This window comes from Gadus chalcogrammus, chromosome 20 (assembly GCF_026213295.1).
Source record: "Gadus chalcogrammus isolate NIFS_2021 chromosome 20, NIFS_Gcha_1.0, whole genome shotgun sequence".
NCBI lineage: Eukaryota > Metazoa > Chordata > Actinopteri > Gadiformes > Gadidae > Gadus > Gadus chalcogrammus.
In genome coordinates this window covers 4,167,042-4,190,192 of record NC_079431.1, presented here as the reverse complement: position 1 = coordinate 4,190,192, position 23,151 = coordinate 4,167,042, and the positions used below count along the sequence as shown (strand labels likewise).

At 44.5% G+C, this 23,151-nt stretch overlaps 2 protein-coding genes across 7 annotated transcripts; one reads left to right on the top strand and one right to left on the bottom strand.

Moving 5' to 3' along the window:
* The first annotated feature begins 19 nt into the window (after positions 1-19).
* gtf2e1 (general transcription factor IIE, polypeptide 1, alpha) lies at positions 20-22,894 on the top strand. 3 transcript variants are annotated; one of them, XM_056579479.1, is made up of 8 exons: positions 20-4,189; positions 4,295-4,418; positions 4,548-6,209; positions 6,486-7,014; positions 7,551-7,708; positions 18,296-18,497; positions 19,541-19,773; positions 21,943-22,894. In XM_056579479.1, the coding sequence occupies exons 4-8, from the start codon at positions 6,725-6,727 to the stop codon at positions 22,455-22,457; spliced, it is 1,398 nt and encodes a 465-aa protein (XP_056435454.1). In that variant the 5' UTR covers positions 20-4,189; positions 4,295-4,418; positions 4,548-6,209; positions 6,486-6,724; the 3' UTR covers positions 22,458-22,894. The 3 variants fall into 3 exon arrangements, with proteins under 3 accessions (XP_056435454.1, XP_056435456.1, XP_056435455.1); XM_056579481.1 differs by lacking the exons at positions 20-4,189; positions 4,295-4,418; positions 4,548-6,209 and adding an exon at positions 6,216-6,304; XM_056579480.1 differs by lacking the exons at positions 20-4,189; positions 4,295-4,418; positions 4,548-6,209 and adding an exon at positions 6,216-6,374.
* Positions 2,396-5,986, bottom strand: rabl3 (RAB, member of RAS oncogene family-like 3). 4 transcript variants are annotated; one of them, XM_056579483.1, is made up of 8 exons: positions 5,879-5,986; positions 5,543-5,634; positions 5,136-5,265; positions 4,845-4,974; positions 4,567-4,717; positions 4,064-4,135; positions 3,762-3,800; positions 2,396-3,659 (listed from the first exon to the last, which is right to left on the bottom strand). In XM_056579483.1, exons 1-8 carry the CDS (start codon positions 5,922-5,924, stop codon positions 3,603-3,605), a joined length of 717 nt encoding a protein of 238 aa, XP_056435458.1. In that variant the 5' UTR covers positions 5,925-5,986; the 3' UTR covers positions 2,396-3,602. The 4 variants fall into 4 exon arrangements, with proteins under 4 accessions (XP_056435458.1, XP_056435457.1, XP_056435460.1 ...); XM_056579482.1 differs by having other exon boundaries at positions 2,402-3,659; positions 4,567-4,720; XM_056579485.1 differs by having other exon boundaries at positions 2,404-3,659; positions 4,845-4,959.
* Positions 22,895-23,151: the final 257 nt, after the last annotated feature.

Genomic DNA, 23,151 nt, shown 5'->3' with positions numbered 1-23,151 from the left:
TCGTTTAAAAAAAACAAGATATATATATCTTGTTTTATATATATATATATATATATATATATATATATATATATATATATATATATATATATATATATATTGTCTCCTTTGTGAGAGACAGTATTAGATAAACAAGATGTACTTTTAAAGGACAATACAGATCTGGGTGATCAAACCATCATAACCGTCTACCTGAGTGTATAAAGAATGTTTGTAACAACTTTTTCCCTACTTTAATATTTACATATCATTGTAAGTATAATTCCCATATGGCCTGGAGTGAACTGAACAAAGGGGTTAGACTTAGTAAGTTCTGGTCACAGCTGCCGATCAAACTGTATTGTAATATGTCATATTTAATAATTAATTACATCAGTAAATGCAGTTATAAGCATTAACTAAAAATGTACTGAAAAATTATTTACAGTTAACTAATCGATTACTAATTTACACATAATTTAATAAGGTTAGGGTTAGCCCCCTAATTGGTAAATTAATGGTAAATTATTGTATCCTTATTGTAAATTACTTTTTTACAGTATGTACAGATTCTGCTGAACATTTTTGTGGGAAAGCGCCTGCTAGAAATGCAAAACTAGTTCTTGGCAGGCACATTCCGGCGAATTTGGCAGAATAAAGTGACAGAGAAATTATTTTGGTAACGGATGTAAGCGTTATACTCACATTTTATGTGAGTACCTATAAATATTCTCGATTTTATAATAACATTTTTATAAAATCGACTTCCAAAATGTTACGTGTTGGTCTGAAGTTATTAAATTATCACAGGACACATGCTTTGCAGCAATTTTGTCAATGTTTTTGAATAATTAGATTTGTTATTTGCGCTTTCGGAAGCGAGTAACTGTTCCACAACACGTCCATTGTACCGACAATACCTCAACCGCATCATATGGCTATGGTATATTAAGATTACTCAAGAACAAATCGTTTTTGATATGGAAATGAACTACATGGCGGGAAAAATAATTGAAAAGTTGACTAATCACAGTCTTCTTTTTGTCTGGAATCAATTGCTGGTCTGAATTGTATTCCTACTAAGGGATGGGCAAACATTCCTTTCCCTAACACATATGACCTGGCTACTTCGTGGGCTCTGTGAGACCTTGTTTATGAAGGGCATCATAGGACTTTAATAACCCTACAAATGTGTCAAGAGTGATAATTCTCTTGACACATTTGATTGACTTAACTTGTACTGTACAAGTCGAGGGCAGTGCAGTGCCACAGTGCATGAATGTAATCAGATAGTTAGCATAATGTTAATATTACATAATAAGTGTGATAAGTGTTTGCGACGTGTGCTCCAACCGACATCCAACCTGTCTGCATGAGGAGCGATCTAAAGAGCAACAAACACAACCACGCACTGAAAGAAATACAAGTAAAGAAAAGCCCTGAAAGAAATACAAGTAAAGAAAAGCCCAGACCAAGTCAAGAGAGGAACAATGAATTTACTCAATCAACACAACACCAAGGGGTATTCACAGCTGCTACTGCCAACAGAGTGCTATTAGAGGGAGTTACAATAAGGGACTGGATTGCAACACAGCAGTATTACAAAGCTGAGTCAATGTGGGCCGTTGTATTGTTGTGGCCATTACTTCTAATGTAAGGATTCGGTTATGGTGACTTTATAATCTAATAATAAAAATAATAATTGATCAGTTTTTTATAGCGCTTTTCTAAGTAGCCTACTCAAAGACGCTTTACAAATAAGAAAGGAATACATACAGACAGTACAGACAATCAAACAAAAGAAAAAAAAATATGAAGACATATGTCCTATGTTTTGTTAAAACTAAAACGACGATTGTAATATAGTTACCAATTAAATGCAGAATCCAAATCCATATGAATTGTAGGTTGCTCACATTATTATCACAATCCCTTCATTCCACAGTTGAAACTGGCATATCGAATTGAAAAAAATATTTGTATTTTATACAATGTATAGTACAGCACAGACCCTATTTGCACCCATGGGCTGCATCAAAGGTCAAGCATTGTGGTGCACCAAAGTTGCAATAACTATTGTGGACGAAGCCAGGGCGGGAAAATAAAAACATTTGTCTTCAGCGAGGACGCCATCGTGTGTTCAACGATGCAGTTAAAACGCGACATTATTTCGCCAAGCTCAGTTCTGGAGCGCGTTAAGTGTTTCAAACGTGTTGACATTATAATATTTCAAAATGAGTAACCGTACAGTATCTCACAGTATCACGTTAATTGTTATCGTTTCCGTATTGGCCAGCAAGGAGTCAATCAGCTGACCCTAATCAGCGGAGAGTTTCAGTGGAAGCCGGGTTCAAGCGAGAATACTCGGGTACAGGTATGGTGCATTATCATATTGTGTGCGTTCATGATATTAACTCAGACATACAATTATTATTTGCTTGAATATCGCTATTGATCAAAGGCCGGTTTGGTCGTTTCAGCCTTGTTTGTTTATCCGTGGGCGACTGCTATGTCAAGCTGCCGTTGGCCAACTGTTGCTTTAAGTAAATAACTGTAACTTTCGGTCTTTCAGCACCATGGAGCTCAGCACTGGTTCGACACTGTAATTGTCTTGAATGCGCGTTTATCTGCTTCTGCACCTTTTGACGCGCCAACGTCTGCGCGCCAAAATATCCACCATTCAGAATAAACTTCTCACAGACCCCACTCAGCGTCATGGTGTCGGGGCTTTGAAGTTTAATTAGTGCGTGAACAGACCTTCAGATGTGTCATTATGATAGTCATAAGTTTATTTGACACATTTGACCTCACATCATCACATGGACTGTATAGTCGAGGATAATGCACAATTTACGCCACATGAGAAACATTCATCTTTAATGCAAAAAGTATCAATTCATTTCGAGGTTAAATGTGACACAGCCCATGTGTATCTACAAGTCTTCATGAAGATCCCATCCTTTATGCAGTGGATTAAGAGGGTGATGAAAAAAGGGTCTAGGTCATCCACCTTAACCTTTTGAACAGTATCCCTGCATTTTTTTTTTCTGTAATTATTGCTAGTGTGTAAATTCAATTGTTCATTGACTTGCTTTTCATTTTACCACTTTTACTGTCGATTTGACGACCCCAAGTGTCCACGTTTTCATGAGTAACTGCTCCTTTACACTAGGTACCCTAGGTTAGAAATAGCAGTACAGTATAACTGGACAGCCTCAAACGACCACTGCTGATTGGTCTACATTGGTAACAATATACTGTGACTACTATGACCTGGCTACCTCATGGGGTCTCTGAGGCCTTGTGTTGGTGACCTCTGTGTGGAAACACCTTTGAGTCATCATACATTGGTGATATAAACACAATCAAATTAGACAATCTTTATTGAAAACATCAGTCATTAACTTGCTATTCATTTTACCAACTATGAACCACTGGAAATAATGATTGCCTCTATACACCATTGTGATAGTTTCAGTTATATATTTACAAGCAATGGAGTTTGGACACCAGTTTGTGGTTGCACATTCATGTGTTCTGGTGGACCAAGCTAAACCTTTCAACTTTCACCGCTAGACGAAAACCCCCTGAACAGTCTGCCGGGAGGCTGTAGAAGTGCCACGTCAGTCATAGTGCAGGCTTTTAAAGTTAAAACGTTTCCGGTCTGTAAAACCTGCCATCTGCCAAAAAAAACAAAGAGATCATAAAAAGATTAGTCCATAATGCATGATTTTATTGGATATGTTGTGCAGAAGGAAGTTGAGGGCATTAACCAAACGTACCTGACTCGGGTCTCTTGTAAAGTATCTCTTCTCAACCACCTGGTAAAGAGTAAGTTAATAGTCATTAACTTAGTGTTGAGCCACAGTCTACAACATTTGACACAATGTAGAATGAATGTGAAAGTAAAGTAAACAGTATTGGTCCATCTTATGAAAGCCATAGAGCTGGTCACAGTAGTGTACAAACGTAATGATAAAAATATGGGTTTGATCAAAGATTTAGCATTTATTAACAATTACCTGATTTTAATGCGACAACCTTAATTTTTCAGTAGCAGGATGAATAAGGGAGGAACTCTCACCTTGTCGAAGAACCGGCTTAGCTTGACAGCGTTGGACGTGCCAGCAGCAAGGTACCGCGGGTTGGTGCAGTCCTGAGAGAGGAGAAGATCTCACTTTAGGGTGAACTACAAACTACAATGGAACTAGTAAGTCACAATCCCCCAGAAAATTGTATTTCTATGCATGTTATAAACCTTAACCCTAAATGTAATTACTTACTTTTCCATTTGTACTTTATGTTCCAATCCAAGTGACCTTTTGGAGCTGAGTCAATGTGTCAATGTTCCCTTTCTACCCAACAATCATTGCTGTAAAATCCAGAAAAACCTCTGTTCCAGTCCCACTTTAGGACTCTCATCTACCCATTATCAAGTTGTAAGTTAAAAACATGACTCAAAACTCAAAGCAATGACGTATGGGTGTACTCACACTCGGAATCACCAAAAAGTGATGAACAGAAGACAATGAAGTGAACAAACAGCTGTAGCACCCCTCTTGTTTCAGGTCATGAGCGGGGACCTACCAGGTTGATCTCTTCTGCGTTGAAGTCCTCAGACAAGAAGGCGGTCCGGTTCAAGACGTCGCTGCGCTTGTTCTCCGGGATCTGGTCAAACTTGGTGCCGATCAGCAGCAGAGGCACTGGGTTCTCAGCAAACTGCTCGCGGTCATAATCACTGCTGATGTTGGTGGGAGTGCACAGGAATCAAAGACAAGTATCTGCTGTTTTAACTACTGTACTGTTGCCCTGAACCTAAGCCCAGCTATGCACTGGTACTTTATCTTCGGTTTAATTTGTGTTACCCGTTAGAGACGATGACCCCTGTGGGTGAGGAGTCCTTGTTAAGGGCCTCCAGTGACCATCGGTAGAGGTTCTGGGAGGATTTCTTGTTGGTCAAGTCGTGTACTAAAATAATACCTGAGGGAAAACATACTAAAGCCTTTATATAGTGCTAGGAAGAAATCATGAAATTGGATATTATACCGATTTTTATTATCATTCTCCTTAGTAGGACGAATGTCACTAGCATGAATTATATTTTGATCAGTGATATATATTTTTAATAACACATTAATAACGGACATTTCCTTTACCATTAACTGAATTGTAGAAGACTGCTCGGGTGCTCTTGATACTGCTAACACAGCCCACCGAGCCTCCCACATCCCAAAGCTCAATGTAGTAGGTTTTCTCTTCTGGGGTCCCCTCTTTGTAGTCATGAATCTGGAAACGAATAGAAAAGGTCTCCACTACGTATGCATAACTGTTTGTACTCAGTGAGAAGGCAATTGTAAGGCATATAGATGTATTATACATTTTCATCAACAACCGAGACAGCTGTGTCACACAGTTCGTGGATCTGTTAGGTTACGTTGATAACGCCATTCGGAAATCGACAATTAACTGAGTTTCCGGGCAATACGCGTTTGCAAACTCGTCTTGGGATGTCAGGCTTGTAATCTACAGTATTTTGGTATCACTGACATTAGCCAAGTCTTACCCGAACGTCCAGGGAGCAGCCTACAGTCCAGGACGGGTTTCCTAAAACCTGGTTCTGACATAGGAGATGAACCAGTGAAGATTTCCCACAACCTGCAACAGACATACGTTTGTTAACTGCCGAACAACGAGATAGAAGGCAATTACAAATTGCACGAACGAGAATGACATGTTGTCAACATGGTATTGATGTTAATGCTTGCTAGAAACTGGACATTGCACCCATCAACTATCCCGACATCTCAAACACATAGTCAAACTAAGGCGTATTTGCCATCGCAATCATCGCCAAAACCTTAAAAGAGCTTAAAAATATTAAACGCAGTATTCTACTAACCCGAGTCACCCAACACTAATACTTTGACTCGATCAAGAGATGCCATGTTTGACAATCATGGATGTATAAAGTGAAACACCAGCTCCCGGAAGAGCCCCCGATAATCCCGCCTTCCAAATATAAGCCTTAGATTCCATTGGTTCTAAACAACTACTTCCGTAGAGGCGGGTCCAGTACACTCTTCTCCGGTTGGTCGTTGAAGCTCAGAGTGACACGGTACCCAATCGCAAACGAGAACCTCTTTTGTTTACGCCGGTTATTTCCTGGTTTACTTCCAGCCGCACCAGCCAGTAGCATCACGTTGTTAGCCACATGAGTCCCCATGTCCACGGTATGTGCGGTCCTCTACTCATTTATCAACATAACGGAACATGTTCCGCTTTTATAAACTTACCAGATTTACTCCCTGATCATCTGAGCTACTCGGTGGGTCTACCACATCACTTTGATGGCTCATTGACGTCATTTAGCAAGTTAGCACGATGCATTTCTTGAGGTAACGTTTTAGCATCGTTATTGTTATGTTCCAATCGTCCCAGTGACTAAATAACGTTTGTTACTTGTTTAATGCTTGTGACAATATCGTGGTCCCTGTTTTGTGTTTCAGAGGTGTGATCTACATGATGCATGATCAGGATTTCTGCTCACTATTGAATCTCTAAAGAGTTCTCCCACATGGATTCCTCGTGCAGATAAACATCATTCCAATCCTTGTCAGATCTTACTTAATCCTTTCTAACTATCGGTAGGTCACAGTTTGATCCCATATATACTGACCTGGAAAGGTCCACACAGCCACAGTACCATCTATCAACAGCAGATAGTCGGGCCGCCACAGAGTAGAAGATGACTGAACCAGAGTTATTGACCGAAGTCCCCGCGGCTCTGAAGCGCCTGGCCAAGCAGGTGGTGCGGGGTTTCTACGGGATGGATCATGCACTCGCCTTGGACGTCCTGATCCGCAACCCCTGTGTGCGGGAGGAGGACATGCTGGAGCTGCTCAAGTTCGACCGCAAGCAGCTGCGCTCGGTGCTCAACACGTTGAAGGGCGACAAGTTTGTCAAGTGCAGAATGAGGGTGGAGACGGCCCCGGACGGCAAGACAACGCGCCACAACTACTATTTCATCAACTACAGGTTTTATTTTTTGTACCCTGAAAGAGGCATGCATTCTCATAACTAAACTGTTGTTGTGATGTCCCTGCTTTTAATATCGTTATCCATACGATACTATCTCCTTCCATCTACTATCTCCACAATTGGTTCCCAACCCTTGGCTTTAGGTGTACCATTAAATTGACATCAAGACCTTTTGCCAGACCACCTCCTAGGCAAACGATTATAAATGGTTAATAATACATGCAATAGCTGAATAAATGGTGTCTGTCTCTCTGTCTGTCTGTCTGTATAAGCCATCATACTTTATTTATGGAACAATATTATAATGTATCATATATATTTTTTCTATTATGCGTGTCTTTTTCAAGAATAAAATCCCACGCACCCCATGAAAAACACTGATCTAGAGTTTCTACATTTATCACGCCTCAGAGGATGTCAGTGCATCCCTCAGGTTAACCATCCTCAAACACTTTCGGCTGTAGTTCCCCATTCGGGGCTGACTATAATCAGAATAGCATCAACCGTTCTACTGCTCATCTATCTCCTTCCAGACTGCTGGTCAACGTGGTCAAGTACAAGTTGGACCACATCCGGCGCCGCATCGAGACGGACGAACGGGACTCCACCAACCGCGCCTCCTTCCGCTGCCCCTGCTGCTTCTCCGTCTTTACGGACCTGGAGGCCAACCAGCTGTTTGACCCCATGACAGGTAAACAAGGGCCGTGTGGCGGCGGCTAGCGTGGGGCTTAGGGCCGCGAATAGCTGGGTTTGATCCCTGTGTCCACAGTGGTTCCTGGAGACATCCTGGAGGAACCTGCAGCCTTTTTTCTGAATTCATTGTGAGAATGATGAAAGCATCTGGTCAACTACTCTATAGTAACAACGGGGTTGGAAGAGGCGCAGGGAATGGCATGCTGCAATTCTCTTAACTGATTGATAGTCGCTTGGTTCACGCCATATCCTTTGCACAAAATGTATCTTTCCCATTACTTGTGCTCACTTCAAAACATCATGAATGACTTCACTGACTTAATTTAAGTCCCATCTATTTTATGATGCCTGCATCATTAAATTTTGAATGTTATATTTAGAATGTGCGGAATATGTATTGAAATTCCTTTAATTTCAAACGTCAAATGCATACAGTAACCACTTGCACTGTAATTTATGTATACACATATATTATGCAACTTACGAAAAAAAAAAGCCCTTGCTGTGATTATTGAGCAGTCATGAAGGAAATCAAAACTGCCCACTGGCCTGCTATCCTCCTTCCTTCCCATAATTTGGGTCACATCAGGCTTCTTACCACTAGATGGCAGTCAGTGCTCAAGATTAATGTCAGCAAGTACACAGACTTAACCCTGGCAGCTAAAACACGCATGACTGGCACAAACATCTGTGCTAGGTGCAGGTCATGTTTATGGGAATAGCTTTCGCTACAATCACAGTTGTCTCTTGTCCACTCACCTCCATGTCATGTCGAGACCCTTTTAAATGATTAATGGCAAGAATAGTTCATAAAAAGTTAAAAGCTGCTCCAAGATTTGAGAGTAGTAAAGAGAGAGCAGAGAAGAGGAAGATTCTGAAAAACACACCCCCCCCCCCCCCCTCTCCTCTGTGTCTCCACCACGGAAAAGTGTTGCATGCACTCAACTATAATGGAACTATGATTGATTTCCTGACCCAATCAGGAAACCGATGCACTGATTGATCGAAAATTAGCTGGGAGTAGTGACAGAGGCAGGACAGATATTAAAACGAGCATTTCACTCGTTTATCGCTGAATAATGGCTGTGGCGTTACTTAATTTACACATAATTGCTTATAGCATACTTAAAAAGCTGCAATCACTACTTTTTCATAAGGTGCATGAAGAAATTAAGTTGAGCCACTGTGTGGTTCTCTGTGGGGGTCTTGGCAATTCAGCACAGTTAGAAGTTTGCCCTGGGCTATTCATTTCTATATTTTGCTGCCAGTGAAACCTGTTCATAACCCGACCCACCCCGCATCCACACTGATAACATTTCAAAAGGATACAACGGGCTAGCCGTATGAGCACAGAGAGGTGGGCTCCCCTCTATGCCTGAGTCATTCCCTGCCATGTATAATTCATTCTGCCTGAGGTTCACTCCTCTTTCGCCTCCTCTCCTTCTGCCCCGGACTTCGTCTGTCCTCCCACATCAACAACAACCGAGGCCAGCTGTAACAGGCAGAGGTTCTGCCTGGGCTGCCCAGGTGCTGTTGCAAACGTGATGATGGGATATGGGAATGTACCGTGAAGAACTGCAAATAACATAAAGCTCTGAGGTATAGTGCAATGGTGGAGCAGGCACGACAAAACACCTTCATGCATCTATGTATGCGGCGCCGATGGACCGTGTCTGTTTGAGCTTGCGCTGCGGTCGACGCTGCTGCTTGGCAGTGGGCTGATTTAGACATGGGATAGATGAGTAGAATTCTAAACGCAGCAATTTTCACAATTAATTTCTACACTTGTACGCTAATTGTAGGATGACTCAATCTGACCATTAATTGTGGGTTACGTCAGTGAAGATCAATGCAGTCAAAACGGTCTACGTCATCATATATTTATTTTGGTGTTGTATCCATTCGCGTGACGGTGATTGATATATTTAGCCGCCACTTGCCTGCGCGCGAAACCAATGGTGCCTAAGCGCGTTCGGCGTGACTCACTCTCTTGACAGAAGATCTTTTTGCGAGACAGACCTGGGCAGTTCATCCCCACAGGGCTCAAGGTTTGCGTCTGTCTGTTTGCGGAGGGCTTAGCCACGTCACCACGGCCTGCTGGCTCCGAGCGGCTGTATCCAGGGCATGATGTGACGCACGACCGTCCCGGAAGCTGGGGGCGTCCAGCGAGGCTGCACTTGATCCGGCGATCACCTCCTTGCTTCTAAACACTTTCTTCTTATGGTCCGTTTGAACTAACGTTCGAAGGTCCTGCACCGACAAACGCCACCACCCAACTATAGCATTTCGGCTGAAGTTGGCCGACACTGATTCGACATGTACACCCACAACATAAGCATTCATACGCAACGCCACTAACGAGTACGGAACCATGGCCCCGATGGCCTAGTTTTGGCCTTTCGGGCAGTGTTTGAAGCCCCTTAACATATGCTCTCTTTTCTCCACGCTTTGTGAAAGGCGATTACCAAAGGTTTGTTTGATTGTTTACCTGCATTGCGACCGGGGGGTAATATTCCAAATCGCAAAATATGTGTGGGCCAACAAAGTGCACCTGGTCTGTTGATCACCCCCCCCCCCCCCCCCTCCTGCATACGCTTGGCAGGAAACTAAATATTAACGGCGAGGGCGGCTGGCGTTGATATCCACAGTAACGGAGTAATGAGCCGCGCGATGAGTCATTCTGAAGCTGCATGCAGACTGGGGGGGGGGGGGGCCCGTTGTCCAGCTCAATTACGCCGGCAACTGGGAGACCCGAGTCAACACGGGTCAAAGCTGTGCCCTACCTTCGTTTTGCCGCGTTCGGCGTCTCTCTTTGTCCCTCCTGTTGGTTTTAAAGGTGACATATTATACCACCAGGTGTGAGTGTGATTAGCCGTTACACGCCGTTTTGAAGATCTGCCTCTTCTGACATCACAAGTCCACCTAGATGTGTGACGGATAGACGAGCAACGTTTGCTCCAGTCCACTGGGTAGGCTGGTAGACTGATCTATCCGTCACACATCTAGGTGGACACGGCCCACTTGTGATGTCAGAAGAGGCCGATTTCAAGTCGGTCGGATGTAACGGCTAATCACACTCACACCTGGGGGTAATTGGGATCCCTAATATCCTCGCCTTGCCCTTCAACTCGCTATCTGCTGTAATCCCCAGATTAATTGTTTGATCTCGATCGTTATAGGGATGAACCGAAACGAAAATTCTTGGCCGAAACCGAAACCGAATATACTGAAATCATCCCTACTCGGTTAGGTGCATTTCTCTCCACCTCGTTCCTTGGTCTCCCTCTCTTGTTTACCGCTCACATTCTTGCCCTGTCTTCAGAGGTGTTGGCACCTGTCCAGCCTGCACTGCTGCAAAGTAGACTTCACACAACAAGCTGCCAGCGGCTATCTGTTACAGATTCAGGGCACATAGCACACAGACATAAACCAACTCCAACTCTTGGGTGTTGAACCTGTGCTTTACCTTTTTCATTGGTTTATTTATTTTTTCCATCCCCGAAACAAAAGTCAGGTGTTCGTTTTGTCGCGGTAAAGCCATAGAACTATTTGTTGCTTTTGCAGGAGGTGGTCTTGTCTGGGATCAGACATGGTTTTCTGAGCAACACTGGGAAGAATAGCCTTCCTGTAGCCTTTTGGTGTCCCTAGTGCCTCATTTAAATTTGCATTTCTTTACTGGGATTCTGAACCTGAATAAACTTACAATAAATCTTTACTAAATATAATAATTGTTTATCCCTGTTCCAGCAGAGAAGCATCATTAAATAAAGAAATGGCCTTCATACAATCAAGGTACTTTGATTGTATTTTTTAGAGGCTGTTCAAATTCAATTCAATTATTTTTGTTCATCCCTTAATAACCATTACAGTCTCAAAGGGCTCAATAGGCCAAATATTTATGACACCCCTCTGACCCAAGCCTTCAAATCCGAGGATTCCACCCTGTTTTAGTAGTAAAAATCACAGTGCCTCTGTGTATGTTATCGCTGCTAATAATTAAAATCAGCAAAAGAGGAAGCCACGTTTTTAAACAGACTATGAGGCATCGGACGAAGTAGTATCATTATTGCTTCATGTTTTATTGGGATTGCCTTTTGCCATCCCTCTGATGCTTATCTTGCCTCCTCATAGCTTTAGACCGGGTGCTCTGGATTTCTTCTGTCAAGGTGCGCCATGTTTGTCCTCGTCCACAAACTCGTGCCGGCTTCAGCTGTTGCTAGGATACCAAGTGTCAGGAATCAGTACTAGTAGAGACATGGGGGTGGGTGGGGGGTGGTATGCAAATCTCATTGATAACATTAACAAAAGGTAAAGGTAAAGCCTTTCAAAGTGCTCACCGAACGGACGCCCAACTACACACCACTTTACCGTGATTTCTCTCGGGCACCTTATGTGGTCCACATGGTTTCTGCTCCTTCAATGGATTTATTAGGTATATCATTTTTGTTTTCATTTAATCATTATTCATTTCTTGATTATCCATGCAATTTTGGATATTACACGTCTCAAAAAGTGTGTTTCACTTCACCCGTCTCATCCGTCTGTTTTCATCTGTATCAGTGGCGGTAATGATGTTGCATGCATTCCTAATCATCCAAGCTAGTGAAGTTTACTTTAGAGAAAGAAGATTGTAATGTAAAACCAGCTGGAGATTTGCATGAATGAATAATAATGCATTGGTTTCCAATTGTGGCGTTTCTGTTTAGTTCCTAGATTTAACAAGACAACCCGATGCTGTCAGAAAATCACAAGGTTGCAACACTGGGTGAATTCTCCTCATCTTCCCAGTGCTTCCACAGTCTCAGTACTGGGGTTTGGGGCTGTAACTTGCCTTAGACTGGCTCAAATGCTTCCGCTCCTCCAGCCTTCAAACTCTCTTCAGATTTAGGTGAACAAATCCGGTATGTACCGCAACACCTCCTCCATCAAAGGTTTACCTTCTCAAGGTTGTGTTGGGAGGGGGATGGAGCTAGGGTTTCCTAGCTAGTCATATACTTAAAGATATTCATCGTTACAAGTAGGTGAGAAGTATCTTCAAATTGTGAAAACAGTAGTTCTAGCAGGTGTCGATAATGGGTAGGCAGGTTCAGCCTGCAGAAGAAAGATTGAACAAATAGAACAGTATATCTCTGGTCATTGTAGCTTTCTGTTGGCCTGTACTCAACTGTAATGACCAAGGCTTCTTAATGCAAGCCTTGGCAGCGCCACAGTGGTGAAGGTATCGATGCTGCCAAAACAAATGACTTCACGCAGTTCCGTTGCGCATGCGCATGCACGCACTCCACACTATTGAGTGAGCACTATTGATTGTTTTTTTGTTTCTGTTTTACGTAAATTAGGTTAGTGTCTTGTGTAATTTGGAAGAGTGTAGCTCACCAAGGCTAAGCTTTGGGGAGATTTCCAGGCCTTCTGTGATGTTGTTTTCCAGTACATACCAGTCTTTGATTTGTGCTTGTTTTCAAAGCATCAAAGCCTTGGAGATCCTTTTATTAGGTTGTTTGCTGCAAACTTCAGATGGAGGGCAAGAATTGAAATGGAGAACGTCAAGCAGCACAACATTTTAGTAAATTTTCCTTTTTTTAATAAACGGATTGATTCCACTACACAAACTACTTTCTCACACACACACACACACACACAGTACACACACACACACACACACACCACACACACACACACACACAACACACACACACACACACACAAACACACACACACACACACACACACACACACACACACATTTGGCCCACCATATTTGGTAACCTTGCACCAGGTCATGTGAATTAGTAGGCATAAATCCATCACTTCGGGACAGACATTGCTAACCGATGTAGCTGTATAAGAGAACAGCAACTCCCCTAGTAAGGACAATGGAAGAAAAGCTTAATAATTTTGTGACTGTATAAAAAACACAGGGCACAGTGCAGCACAAAGTGACGCTATCAATAAGAGCCCAAAGAAATGTGTAAAATCGAATTGCAGGTGGCCCACAATTACAAATGCGGAGACACCTTACGTTCAGCACAATGGGCAAACGAGGAAGGTGTTTTCCCGCTGTGCAATTCATATCCATCACTCAGTGTAGCCCTAGTCATGACCGGGGATCCAATGGACAATCGAGTAGCGGTAGACTATAGCGAAAGAGCTTCACTGATTCACAGGGCTGCCCAGCCTCTCTAATGAGAGCTGAGCACTAATTGCAATGTGCTGTGTTGTGTCATCTCCTCTCCACGACAAAAGCCAGTAGCAAAAGGTAACAACACTGGATGCCTCTGTCCGTCTGCCCTCTTTCATTTTGTGGTCGCCCATGAGTGGTGGTCTGGGCTTGTTAAAGGCAGAGGAAATACAAGTGATGCGCCAGCTCTGTTATCTTTCATCCCTCCCTGTCGCTCTTCCACCTCCCTTGCACACAAACAGTGCCTTAACTTCCCCCAGCAAGTATAGACAGTCACCGCAGTGTCTTTAACCGGACACCCCCTCCGGAAGCAGGGATGGGCTTTTGCTTTGCATTCATTGTCTTCTTTAGTTTTCTTTCTTCTTTTCCAGCCTTTTCTTTTCCTTCTTTCCCACGGGGCTGCAGCCCACCACAGCCCCGTGGTGGGCTGCCGTTGGGCCCCAGGTAGAGCGCCTTCAACGCGGACGCTGAAGGAGCTCTACCTGGGGCCCAACGGCTCCCTCACTGCTCAGCAACACCTCCCTGGATGAGCTCGCTCGTACCTCTTCCACGCCGCAGGGCTTGAGAGGCGGGCAAGCCGATTGGCCGTTCATCGTCTTTAGCGTAAGACCCGGTTTCAGGCGCTGTCCCTTGTTTTTATAGTCGGAAGACGGCGGGCGGACATTTTGAGGGCCGTAAGCGGCGCCGTGTGTGTTCGGATGAGACGTAATGAACAAAGCGTCAGGTGGCTGTGTGTGTGTGCTGGCACGCCGTACGGTTCTTGTTATGCAACCCCCTCTTTTTTTGCAATGTTCAAAGGTTTTGGGATTAAAATAAAGATGACCCGGAGCAACATATTCCTATTTGACGTGCAATTGTTTTGGGTTATTTTGTAAGAGGAGCGTGTATCTGTGTGTTGCCTCACCCATGCTTGGTTGTGTGGGTCTTGGAGCTTGGGAAAGTAAAGTCCCAACTTAAGTAAAGTTTTTTACTGGCTTCTACTGTCATGAATATTTGGCCTGCTAAGCCCTTTGAGACTGTAATGGTGATTAAGGGGGCTATACAAATACAATTGACTTGAATTCAGTGTCATGTTTGTCCTGGATTTGGGGATTTTCCAAGTCCTAGTTTTTCAATCCGACTAGTTTGATCTTGCATTCTTTATGCTGCAGTCAGATTTGTTTGATAATTTCATAAATGTATCTAGATATGATGAATCCTTTGAACAAAGGCTTGTCGATTCCCCGCGTTGCCACAAAGGCCTTTGTTTGATGGGTAACAAGACACTCTGAACCGCATGATTAAACTCGCAGCAATGAAAACAAATTGCCGTCAAAATGCTTTGGCTTTTAAACTGGAAGCCACTCTAGAACGTTTTGCTCAATTGCCTGTTTTTGGGCGGCAGTCTATTTTCTCGGCAGGATGAGTGTTCGCAGATCCTCGATCCATTTCGCAAAGTGAATTCAGTGGCTCAGGGTGCTATAATGTGTGTTCTGATAATGTGTGTTTGCTTGTGTGTGGTGTGTGTGTGTGTGTGTTTGCTTGTATGTGTGCACGTGTGCGAAATTGCAGCCTTCATACCCAGAGACGTCCTCATTGACAGGCAAAATAACCGCATTTATCTCGCTTTTTCTCTGTTGCTCTCTCTCTCTCACGCTGTCAGATCCCCTCTTAGTCCCAGCCGCCTGTCACAAAGACAACAGCACCAGACAGCCCGGCCACCTGACTCGACTGATGTGTTAATTGTTGCTCACAGGCTGCCTTGGCGCTGACCGCCTGCCAGTGCAGCCTTTGCATTCCACTGCATTTCAAGAACCTTAGGAAACAAAGACCAGTCGGTTTGTCTCTGCTGCTGCAAGCATAGCAGTGGTGGATCTTTTCTGGGCAGAGTGCCGACTGCAGGGCTGCTGTTTGTTGAAGGATACAGACGCACGCGTTGTGATAAACTACTGTAATACGTTGTATCTTCACATCATGTTATGGCAGGTGTCCCAGCTCAGGTAGTATTTGTCTCCCGAGGAGCATATGGTTCTTCATCCGGGAGAGGTTTCTAGAAGGATTCTATACGTCACCAGACTTTATGACCATAATTCATTGAGATTTGTGACTGTTTTTGCAGCAAATAATCGTTTATTATGTGCGCCTATCCCTGCAGTTTTTTTTTCCTCCTTCTCTCACTCTCCAAACTTGCGTGCACACACTATGACGCGCCGCGCAGACACAAACCCAAACCCGTGCGCACACACAAACCCACACACACCCACTGATTGCACCCACACACTGACTGCACACATCCTATGGCCCTGCTTGTAGGAGTCCAGGTAGGTGTGTGGTTGTGGGCAAGGTGTAGAGATGGAATGAAACCCATACATGATGGCCATCTTGTGCTGATTGGGAATCAGCACTCTGTAATCATACATTTCTTTCTACAAAGAAAATGATTTCTGCCGTTTTTCAATAATAATCTACATCTATCAGTTGATGGATGTAGTTCATGCCTAGAATACAAGATGAAGATGTGAGTAATTAATTTCCTGTTACTAATTGGATTATACTTTGTAAATAAGAAGTTGATAGATGTAGGCAGATTTGTTGATAGTTATGGTTGATGGATGTGGTTGATTTGGATGCAATTCCATTCAAAAACCTTTATGGCACGACCATTGTTGTGAACAGTATTACTGATGCATTATTGATCTTTATTTTTATACTGATGGAGTATCTTTTCTTTCCCTACGAGAGTTTTCTACTTTGTTAATGCATAATAATTAAAAAAAAATATGTATATATATATTTTTTTAATATACATTGAGTCAAGGCGGAGTCCTATTGTTGTTAAGGCGGCCGCCTTAACCATACCGTGCTGAGGGAAACACTGGTTATGTTGATACTAATTGCTAATAGCTCAGGGTTATCCAACCCCTCTTTATGCACACTGTTTTGGTCCGTACATGTTGGCTGCCCCTCGTAAGCAGATGGTTTCAGTCCAAACTGACCAGAATGGTTTTCTCTGTGAATAGTGCCACCCTGCATAATTTACGAGTGATGTCCATGCAATCCCCAGTTGCTCTCGCTCTCTCGTTCTCTCTCGCTCTCCCCCTCGCTCTCTCGTTCTCTCTCCCCCTCGCTCTCTCGTTCTCTCTCCCCCTCGCTCTCTCGTTCTCTCTCCCTCTCTCATTCTCTCTCTTCCTCTCTAATTCTCTCGTTCTCTCTTGCTCTCTCTTATGCTCTCTCTCTCTGGTTCCCACGTCTTTGTCTCTTGCTCTTCCCTCTCTTTCTGTCCTCCATCGTTTCTTTCTTCTTTTATCACCTCCGTGAACTCCTACCTGGGTGTATCCAGATGTATTGGCCCACTCCTGTCCTTTTCCCTTCAGATCTGGTTGTGCTACTGCATGCCCAACAGCATGTCTTGTCTTCCCCTCCATTTCCTCCCCCTCCCTGAGTCAACCTGCACTAGCACTTGATGTCATGCCTTTCTGTGTGACCGTTTTGGACAGTTCCTTCCTCTTCCACTAATACGCACCAGCTGCAAAACCACTGAATTGGCCGCTTTACTTACTTGTCATTAGTATTATGGGATATCAAAGAAACCTCCTATCTTCTTTCAGGTGCAAAAGATTGAATCGATAGTCTTGAGTTTTTATTCTTTTTTTATAAATCGTATCGAAATGTAAAACCCAAAAATGGGATTCCATAGTTGCATGTCTGCATTGATCTCTTCTTTAAAAAAGCTGTTTATAGTCCATCATGTCACCGGCGTCTATTCAAAGCAGGAGTGCCCATTCTGCTCTTTCATCTTTGCAGTTTTGCAGTGAGGTTTGGTCAGATGAATATAATGACATCCATGAATAGGGTGGAATGCAAAACCGTACGATTTCCTCTCAGCCCAGTGAATGCTGGATCTATTTTGTATTTTTTGGGCCAATTGAAACAGTTTCTGAATGTAAACCTCTCTCTGTCCCTCTCTCTCTGACCATGTTTCTCTCTGTCTGAGCCTGTGTGTTTTTGTCTCTGTCTCTTTCTCTGTCTCTCTCACTGTCTGACTAACTCCTTCTGTGTCCCTCTCTGTCTCTTTTGGTCTCTCTCTGACTCTCTCTCTTTGTCTGTTTCTCTCTCTCGGTTTCTCTCCCTCTCTGTTGCTCTCTCTCTTTTGGTGTCTGTCTGTCTGTCTCTTTTGGTCTCTCTCTCTGACTCTCTCTCTCTGTTTCTCTCTCTCTCGGTTTCTCTCTCTTTCTCTCTCTCGGTTTCTCTCTCTCACTGTCTCTTTTGTTCTCTCTCTCTGACTCTTGACTCTCCCTCTCTCTCTGTTTCTCTCTCTCTCGGTTTCTCTCTCTCTGACTCTTGACTCTCGCCCTCTCCCTGTCTCGTTTTGTCTCTGTCTCTGTCTGACTCTCTCTCTGTCTGTGTCTCCCTTCTCGGCTCCTTCAGGGACCTTCCACTGCACCTTCTGCCAGACGGAGGTGGAGGAGGACGAGTCGGCGGTGCCCAAGAAGGACGCCCGGACCCAGGTGGCCCGCTTCAACGAGCAGATCGAGCCCATCTACGTGCTGTTGCGCGAGACGGAGAACGTCAACCTGTCCCAAGACCTGCTGGAGCCCGAGCCCTCGGAGATCCCCGCCCTCAAGCAGAGGTGGGAGAGGGAGGGAGGGAGAGGGAGGAAGAGAGAGGGAGATGTGATCAATTATTTGTGTGTGTGTGTGTGTGTGGTGAAGGACTTCCTGTATTGTGCAATCATCCAATCAAAGTGGAAAGGGTCCACTTGCAGCTAATGGGAGATCCACTTGAAGGAACAGCGGTTCACCCTGGAAAGTCAATCCACACCTAGTTTTATCTTCTTTAATTGCATTGCAGGGCTGAGATTGTGTTCGTGCCAAGCAGTTAATTACACAACTGTCTGTGTTCACGCAGGCCGTGTACAGGGAATGGATATCGGGGTCTTGCAAACCATTCTATTTTTAGAGTAGCTTAACATCGACTTCATCCATCGATCCCCTTTCTACGAATAACTTTCTCTGAATTGCTTGCGAGAAAACTAAAGGGATTTCTTTGTAGCAAAGTCTAAAACAGCAGTTGTCCTCACCGCTTTGCAATGTACAGATTTAATTCCTGGTGGTTCGATGCAGGATCCTTCATGAGAATATCTATCTAGCCCTTAATATATTTGCATACGTTTGACATGAGCTCTGAGGTAGAAGCCCTGCACTTAATTCTCGGTCCTCCATGTTTAACCATGATTTAATAACGGATCACAGTTAAACATGAGCCGTTCCCTTTTGGAATCGGCTCCGTTCTCTCAGAGCCTTAATCCCTCTCCTCGCATTAATCTTGAGCTCAGGAGGTGGAGTTGGGTTGGCTGGTGACCGCAAGGTTGCTAGTTCGATCCCCGGCTCCTCTTAGCTCCTAGAGTGTCGAGGTGTCCCTGAGCAAGGCACCTAACCCTAACTGTTCCCGACGATTTGTGTGAATGTGTGCATGAATGGGTGAATGTCAGGCAATGTAAAGCGCTTTGTATAAATGGGCTATATAAATGCACTCCATTTACTCTATATTTGTCTCCCAGCCCTCCTGTTTCTTCCCACTGGCCCGACCAGTGACAACCGACCTATCTACTCCGACCTTAACCCCTTTTGACCCTCTCTCTCCCCCCCCCCCCGTCCCCCCCCCCCCCTCCAGTCGTGACCGCGCCGCTGCGCTCCTGGGCGCCTCGGGGCCCCAGCGCGAGGCCTGGACCAGCAAGGGCCCGTCGTACGGCGACATGTACACCCAGAACGTGGTCATCAGCATGGAGGAGCAGGAGGACCAGCGCCGGCAGGCCAACGAGGGCAAGCCCGTCAAGGAGAAGATCGTGTGGCTGACCCAGAGCACTGTGCAGGGAGCCTACAGCGAGCCGGACGCCGCCAAGAACCGTGAGCCCCACCTCCTGTCTTTTTGTTGGTCTTTGGTTCGTTTCTTAAAGTGCAGAGTCAAAGTCAGCTTTATCGTCAATTCTAAAATACGCGCGAGACAAGAAATTGCGTTTGTCTCTGACACACGGTGCAATACATAGAAAAAGATCAAATTCGGTCAAATTAAATAAGTAATATTTACAATCAATTAATTTTAAATAGTGCAAACTAATTCTGAATTGTGCAAAGGTAGGCAAAAACAAAACGGGACAATAAATTCAGGGGCAAAGGGGAGGGGGTTTGGAGTTCAATTTCAGGCTGGAGTGGTGGCAGGAGTGACCTCATGGAAATGTCCCAGTGATGCATCAGGGCATTTCCAGCGTTGTATTATGAACTCCAAAGGAGATTGACTTGATTTGGATATTGAGACAAAGTGGTTATGTGTTGCACAGGGAAACAGGATGAAAGATTTCTGGGTAATTAATAACTTGATTACTTACTTTTCGCAAAGCCTAACAAGGACTCACATGCAAGCTTATCCCAGAACCCCCCATACCTTTTTTTATAAACGCAATATACCAATATTGGGCCAATATCCCAGCTAATGCTCGATATCGCAACTAGATATCCCTCTCAGTGCGATTACTGGATTCCTTCTTTATATGTACTTCACATAATTCGAAAAGGAAAGATATGTGTTGGGTTTCTCATCAAAATGATAATTTTGTTATGGTTAGCCGCCCCTTTGGGATGCGTTGTGCCACCGGTTGCCAAACAGTGCGTTGGGGTCAGGGGTCAGCCGGGTTTATCATCCACCCCCTCTAGAGCCTACAGCTACGCATCGTGTTCCTCCACCTAAGGGCAGGCCCGCATCGGGCCAGGCCAGACTCCCCACGAGTCGTAATTGTCAAATTGAAGCAATCAGAGACTTGATTAGTCCTTGGCTCGGCAAGGATTTTTGCTCATTAATAAAACCCTGCCTTGGGAAATGGCTTTGAATTATGCCCTTCCGAGAGGCCTGCGTCTGTTTTCGTAACGACCTGGGAGACCTTTCAGAATCCGGAAATGGAGATGTTATCGGAGGGAGGCCTGCTTTTAAATGAGGTTTTAACAGTCTGTCACACACGGAGGTTCTGCTCTGCGAGCACCACATTTGGCAGAGTTTGGGGGTTTGTGAAGCGGAAGGCCTATGATTGTTTATTTTTGCACGACATGCTAGAAAGAGATTCTCTAAGAAACAGTCGCTGGGATAATATGCATCGAAAAATATTTCAGCCCAACATGTCTACATTTGAAGGTATTTGGGTTTTATATTTCTAGCCCAATATGGTTATTATAGAAACTATTCTTTTTTATTTTTCTAACCCAGTATGTCAATATAACAGACCATAAGCTTTCTATAATTCTAGCCCAATATGTCTATATTATAGAACATTAATGTTTTTTATGTATTGAGATTGAACCCGCGGATGTATCAAAAATATTAAGCCATGAATTTCATTAGAAGGCATTAGAAAGACCTAAATATAATTTCATAGGTCTAAATTATTTTCTTTTTGAAAGTCCTGAGAGGAAACTAATGAACCTCAAATATGTATATATATTTGAGGTGAAATAGATATTAATTTCCCTCCAGCAGCATGCCCCAGCTGTGTTGACCACTGCCCTGGCGTGATACTAACGCGGGCAGGATACTTCAATAGTGAGAGAGGCTGCACCCCTGAGATAAAGTGACAGAACTAGAACAAACAAACGCACCATTCAAATAAATGTGTGCACTTATTTAACATCCAGGTCGAGGACTGTCATATGCTTATAAGCCGTTGTGCCGTGAAATCTGTATTAAACAGTTTTCTACGTGTTACCCAGATGGCATTAAGAAGTCTTAAATTAACTTGGAAAACTGCACACACACACTAATTAAAAAGTTTCAGGAAACTTGTATTGCCCCCACCAACACAAAGTCACATTGAAACAGGCGTGCGTGTGTGTGTGTGTGTGTGTGTTATTGGCCATTATATCAACAATGTAGTCTAAATGTTAATGTTGAGCTCTTATCAGTTCAACAGTAGTTAGAAGCTACCAAAGGTGCAGGTTGATGGTGCCCAGGTGCATTGTGGTCCCACGCTAAGTGAAACCATTATGCTCGCCATGCATTTCTACATAACCGATAAACCTCTCCTCCTACAGCCGGAGAAATCGCCGGCAGCCAGGACGGCGCCGGGGCCCACGGATTGGACCAATCGGACGAGAACGAGGAAGTGATGCGCGCCCTCCTCATCCACGAGAAGCGGGGCGCGGCCGGCGCCGGCGGAGGCGGAGCGACCAGCGGGGCGAGCGCCGCGGCCGCCGCCCGCACCCTGGCCACCGCCGGCGGCAGCGACTCGGACAGCGACACCAGCGAGTCGGACGACGACAAGCCCGCGGCCCCTCCCCTCGTGGCGGCGGCGGCGGCGGCGGCTCGACGTGCCGGCGGCGGCGGCGGCGGCGGGGGGGCGTCCAAGCGGCAGCACCAGGAGATGGACGACGACGACGACGACGAGTTCGAGGAGGTGGGCGACGAGCCCACGGTGATGGTGGGCGGGAAGTCGTTCTCCTACCGGGAGGTCAGCCAGCGGCCCCAGCTGGTGGAGCAGATGAGCGCGCAGGAGAAGGAGGCCTACATCGAGATGGGGCAGAACCTCTTCCAGGACATGTACTTCTGAGGAAGACGCACAAACGCTCGCGCACGCGCACACACGGCTGCGTAAGAGGATGGGCTTGAGGCGGGACGGGAGAGGCGTAGCGATCGGGTTTCGTCGCCTGCCTTCCGCTAGGTCGTCCATGCTTTAAGTATTGTGTCCCCGGAGTATTCCCTCAAGTCGACGCTCTCGACTTGGAGGACTTGACTTGGGAATCGGCAGGCTGCCTTTTTTTTTTTTTACTGAGTGCCAATTTATACTTTTGGTTTGTTTTCGTGGGGCTTCTGGTATTTGTACATGCTTCGGTCTGAGTACCACAATATGGTCCCGACGTTTTTTTAGAAGCCTTCCAAAATCTGAAGTGTAATTGCTGAAGATATGCAGAATCATGATGGTTATGTTTGACTTGAGCAGATGAATAAACAAGATGGGGAACAGATGTTTGTGTGTGTGTTCCTATGTGTGCATTTTATGAGAACTCAAATTACATTCTACCGGATAAATCGGCATTGCTTTCTAAATAAATATATAAGAACGCCGTACGGAATACATTCTTACAATGTGATTTACATCTACTTATGAACCACAGGTAGGATTTCAAGGTTCAGCCAAAGTTCTTCCCTGTATTTGCAGTAAACTATTCCTAACAAAAAAAAATGATCTTGTAACTGCTGAAGTCCTCTGGCCTGTGGGGGAACTACATCTGTACTTGAAGTTT

Coding starts and splice junctions, on each gene's coding strand:
- rabl3 (XM_056579482.1), bottom strand. CDS start 5,924: ATGGCATCTCTTGATCGAGTCAAAGTATTAGTGTTGGGTGACTCGG. Junction 4,136..4,566: donor ACGCAGAAGAGATCAACCTG/GTAGGTCCCCGC, acceptor CTCCTCTCTCAG/GACTGCACCAACCCGCGGTA. Junction 3,801..4,063: donor TAAGCCGGTTCTTCGACAAG/GTGAGAGTTCCT, acceptor ACTCTTTACCAG/GTGGTTGAGAAGAGATACTT.
- gtf2e1 (XM_056579479.1), top strand. CDS start 6,725: ATGACTGAACCAGAGTTATTGACCGAAGTCCCCGCGGCTCTGAAGCGC. Junction 7,015..7,550: donor TACTATTTCATCAACTACAG/GTTTTATTTTTT, acceptor ATCTCCTTCCAG/ACTGCTGGTCAACGTGGTCA. Junction 19,774..21,942: donor GCCGGACGCCGCCAAGAACC/GTGAGCCCCACC, acceptor CTCCTCCTACAG/CCGGAGAAATCGCCGGCAGC.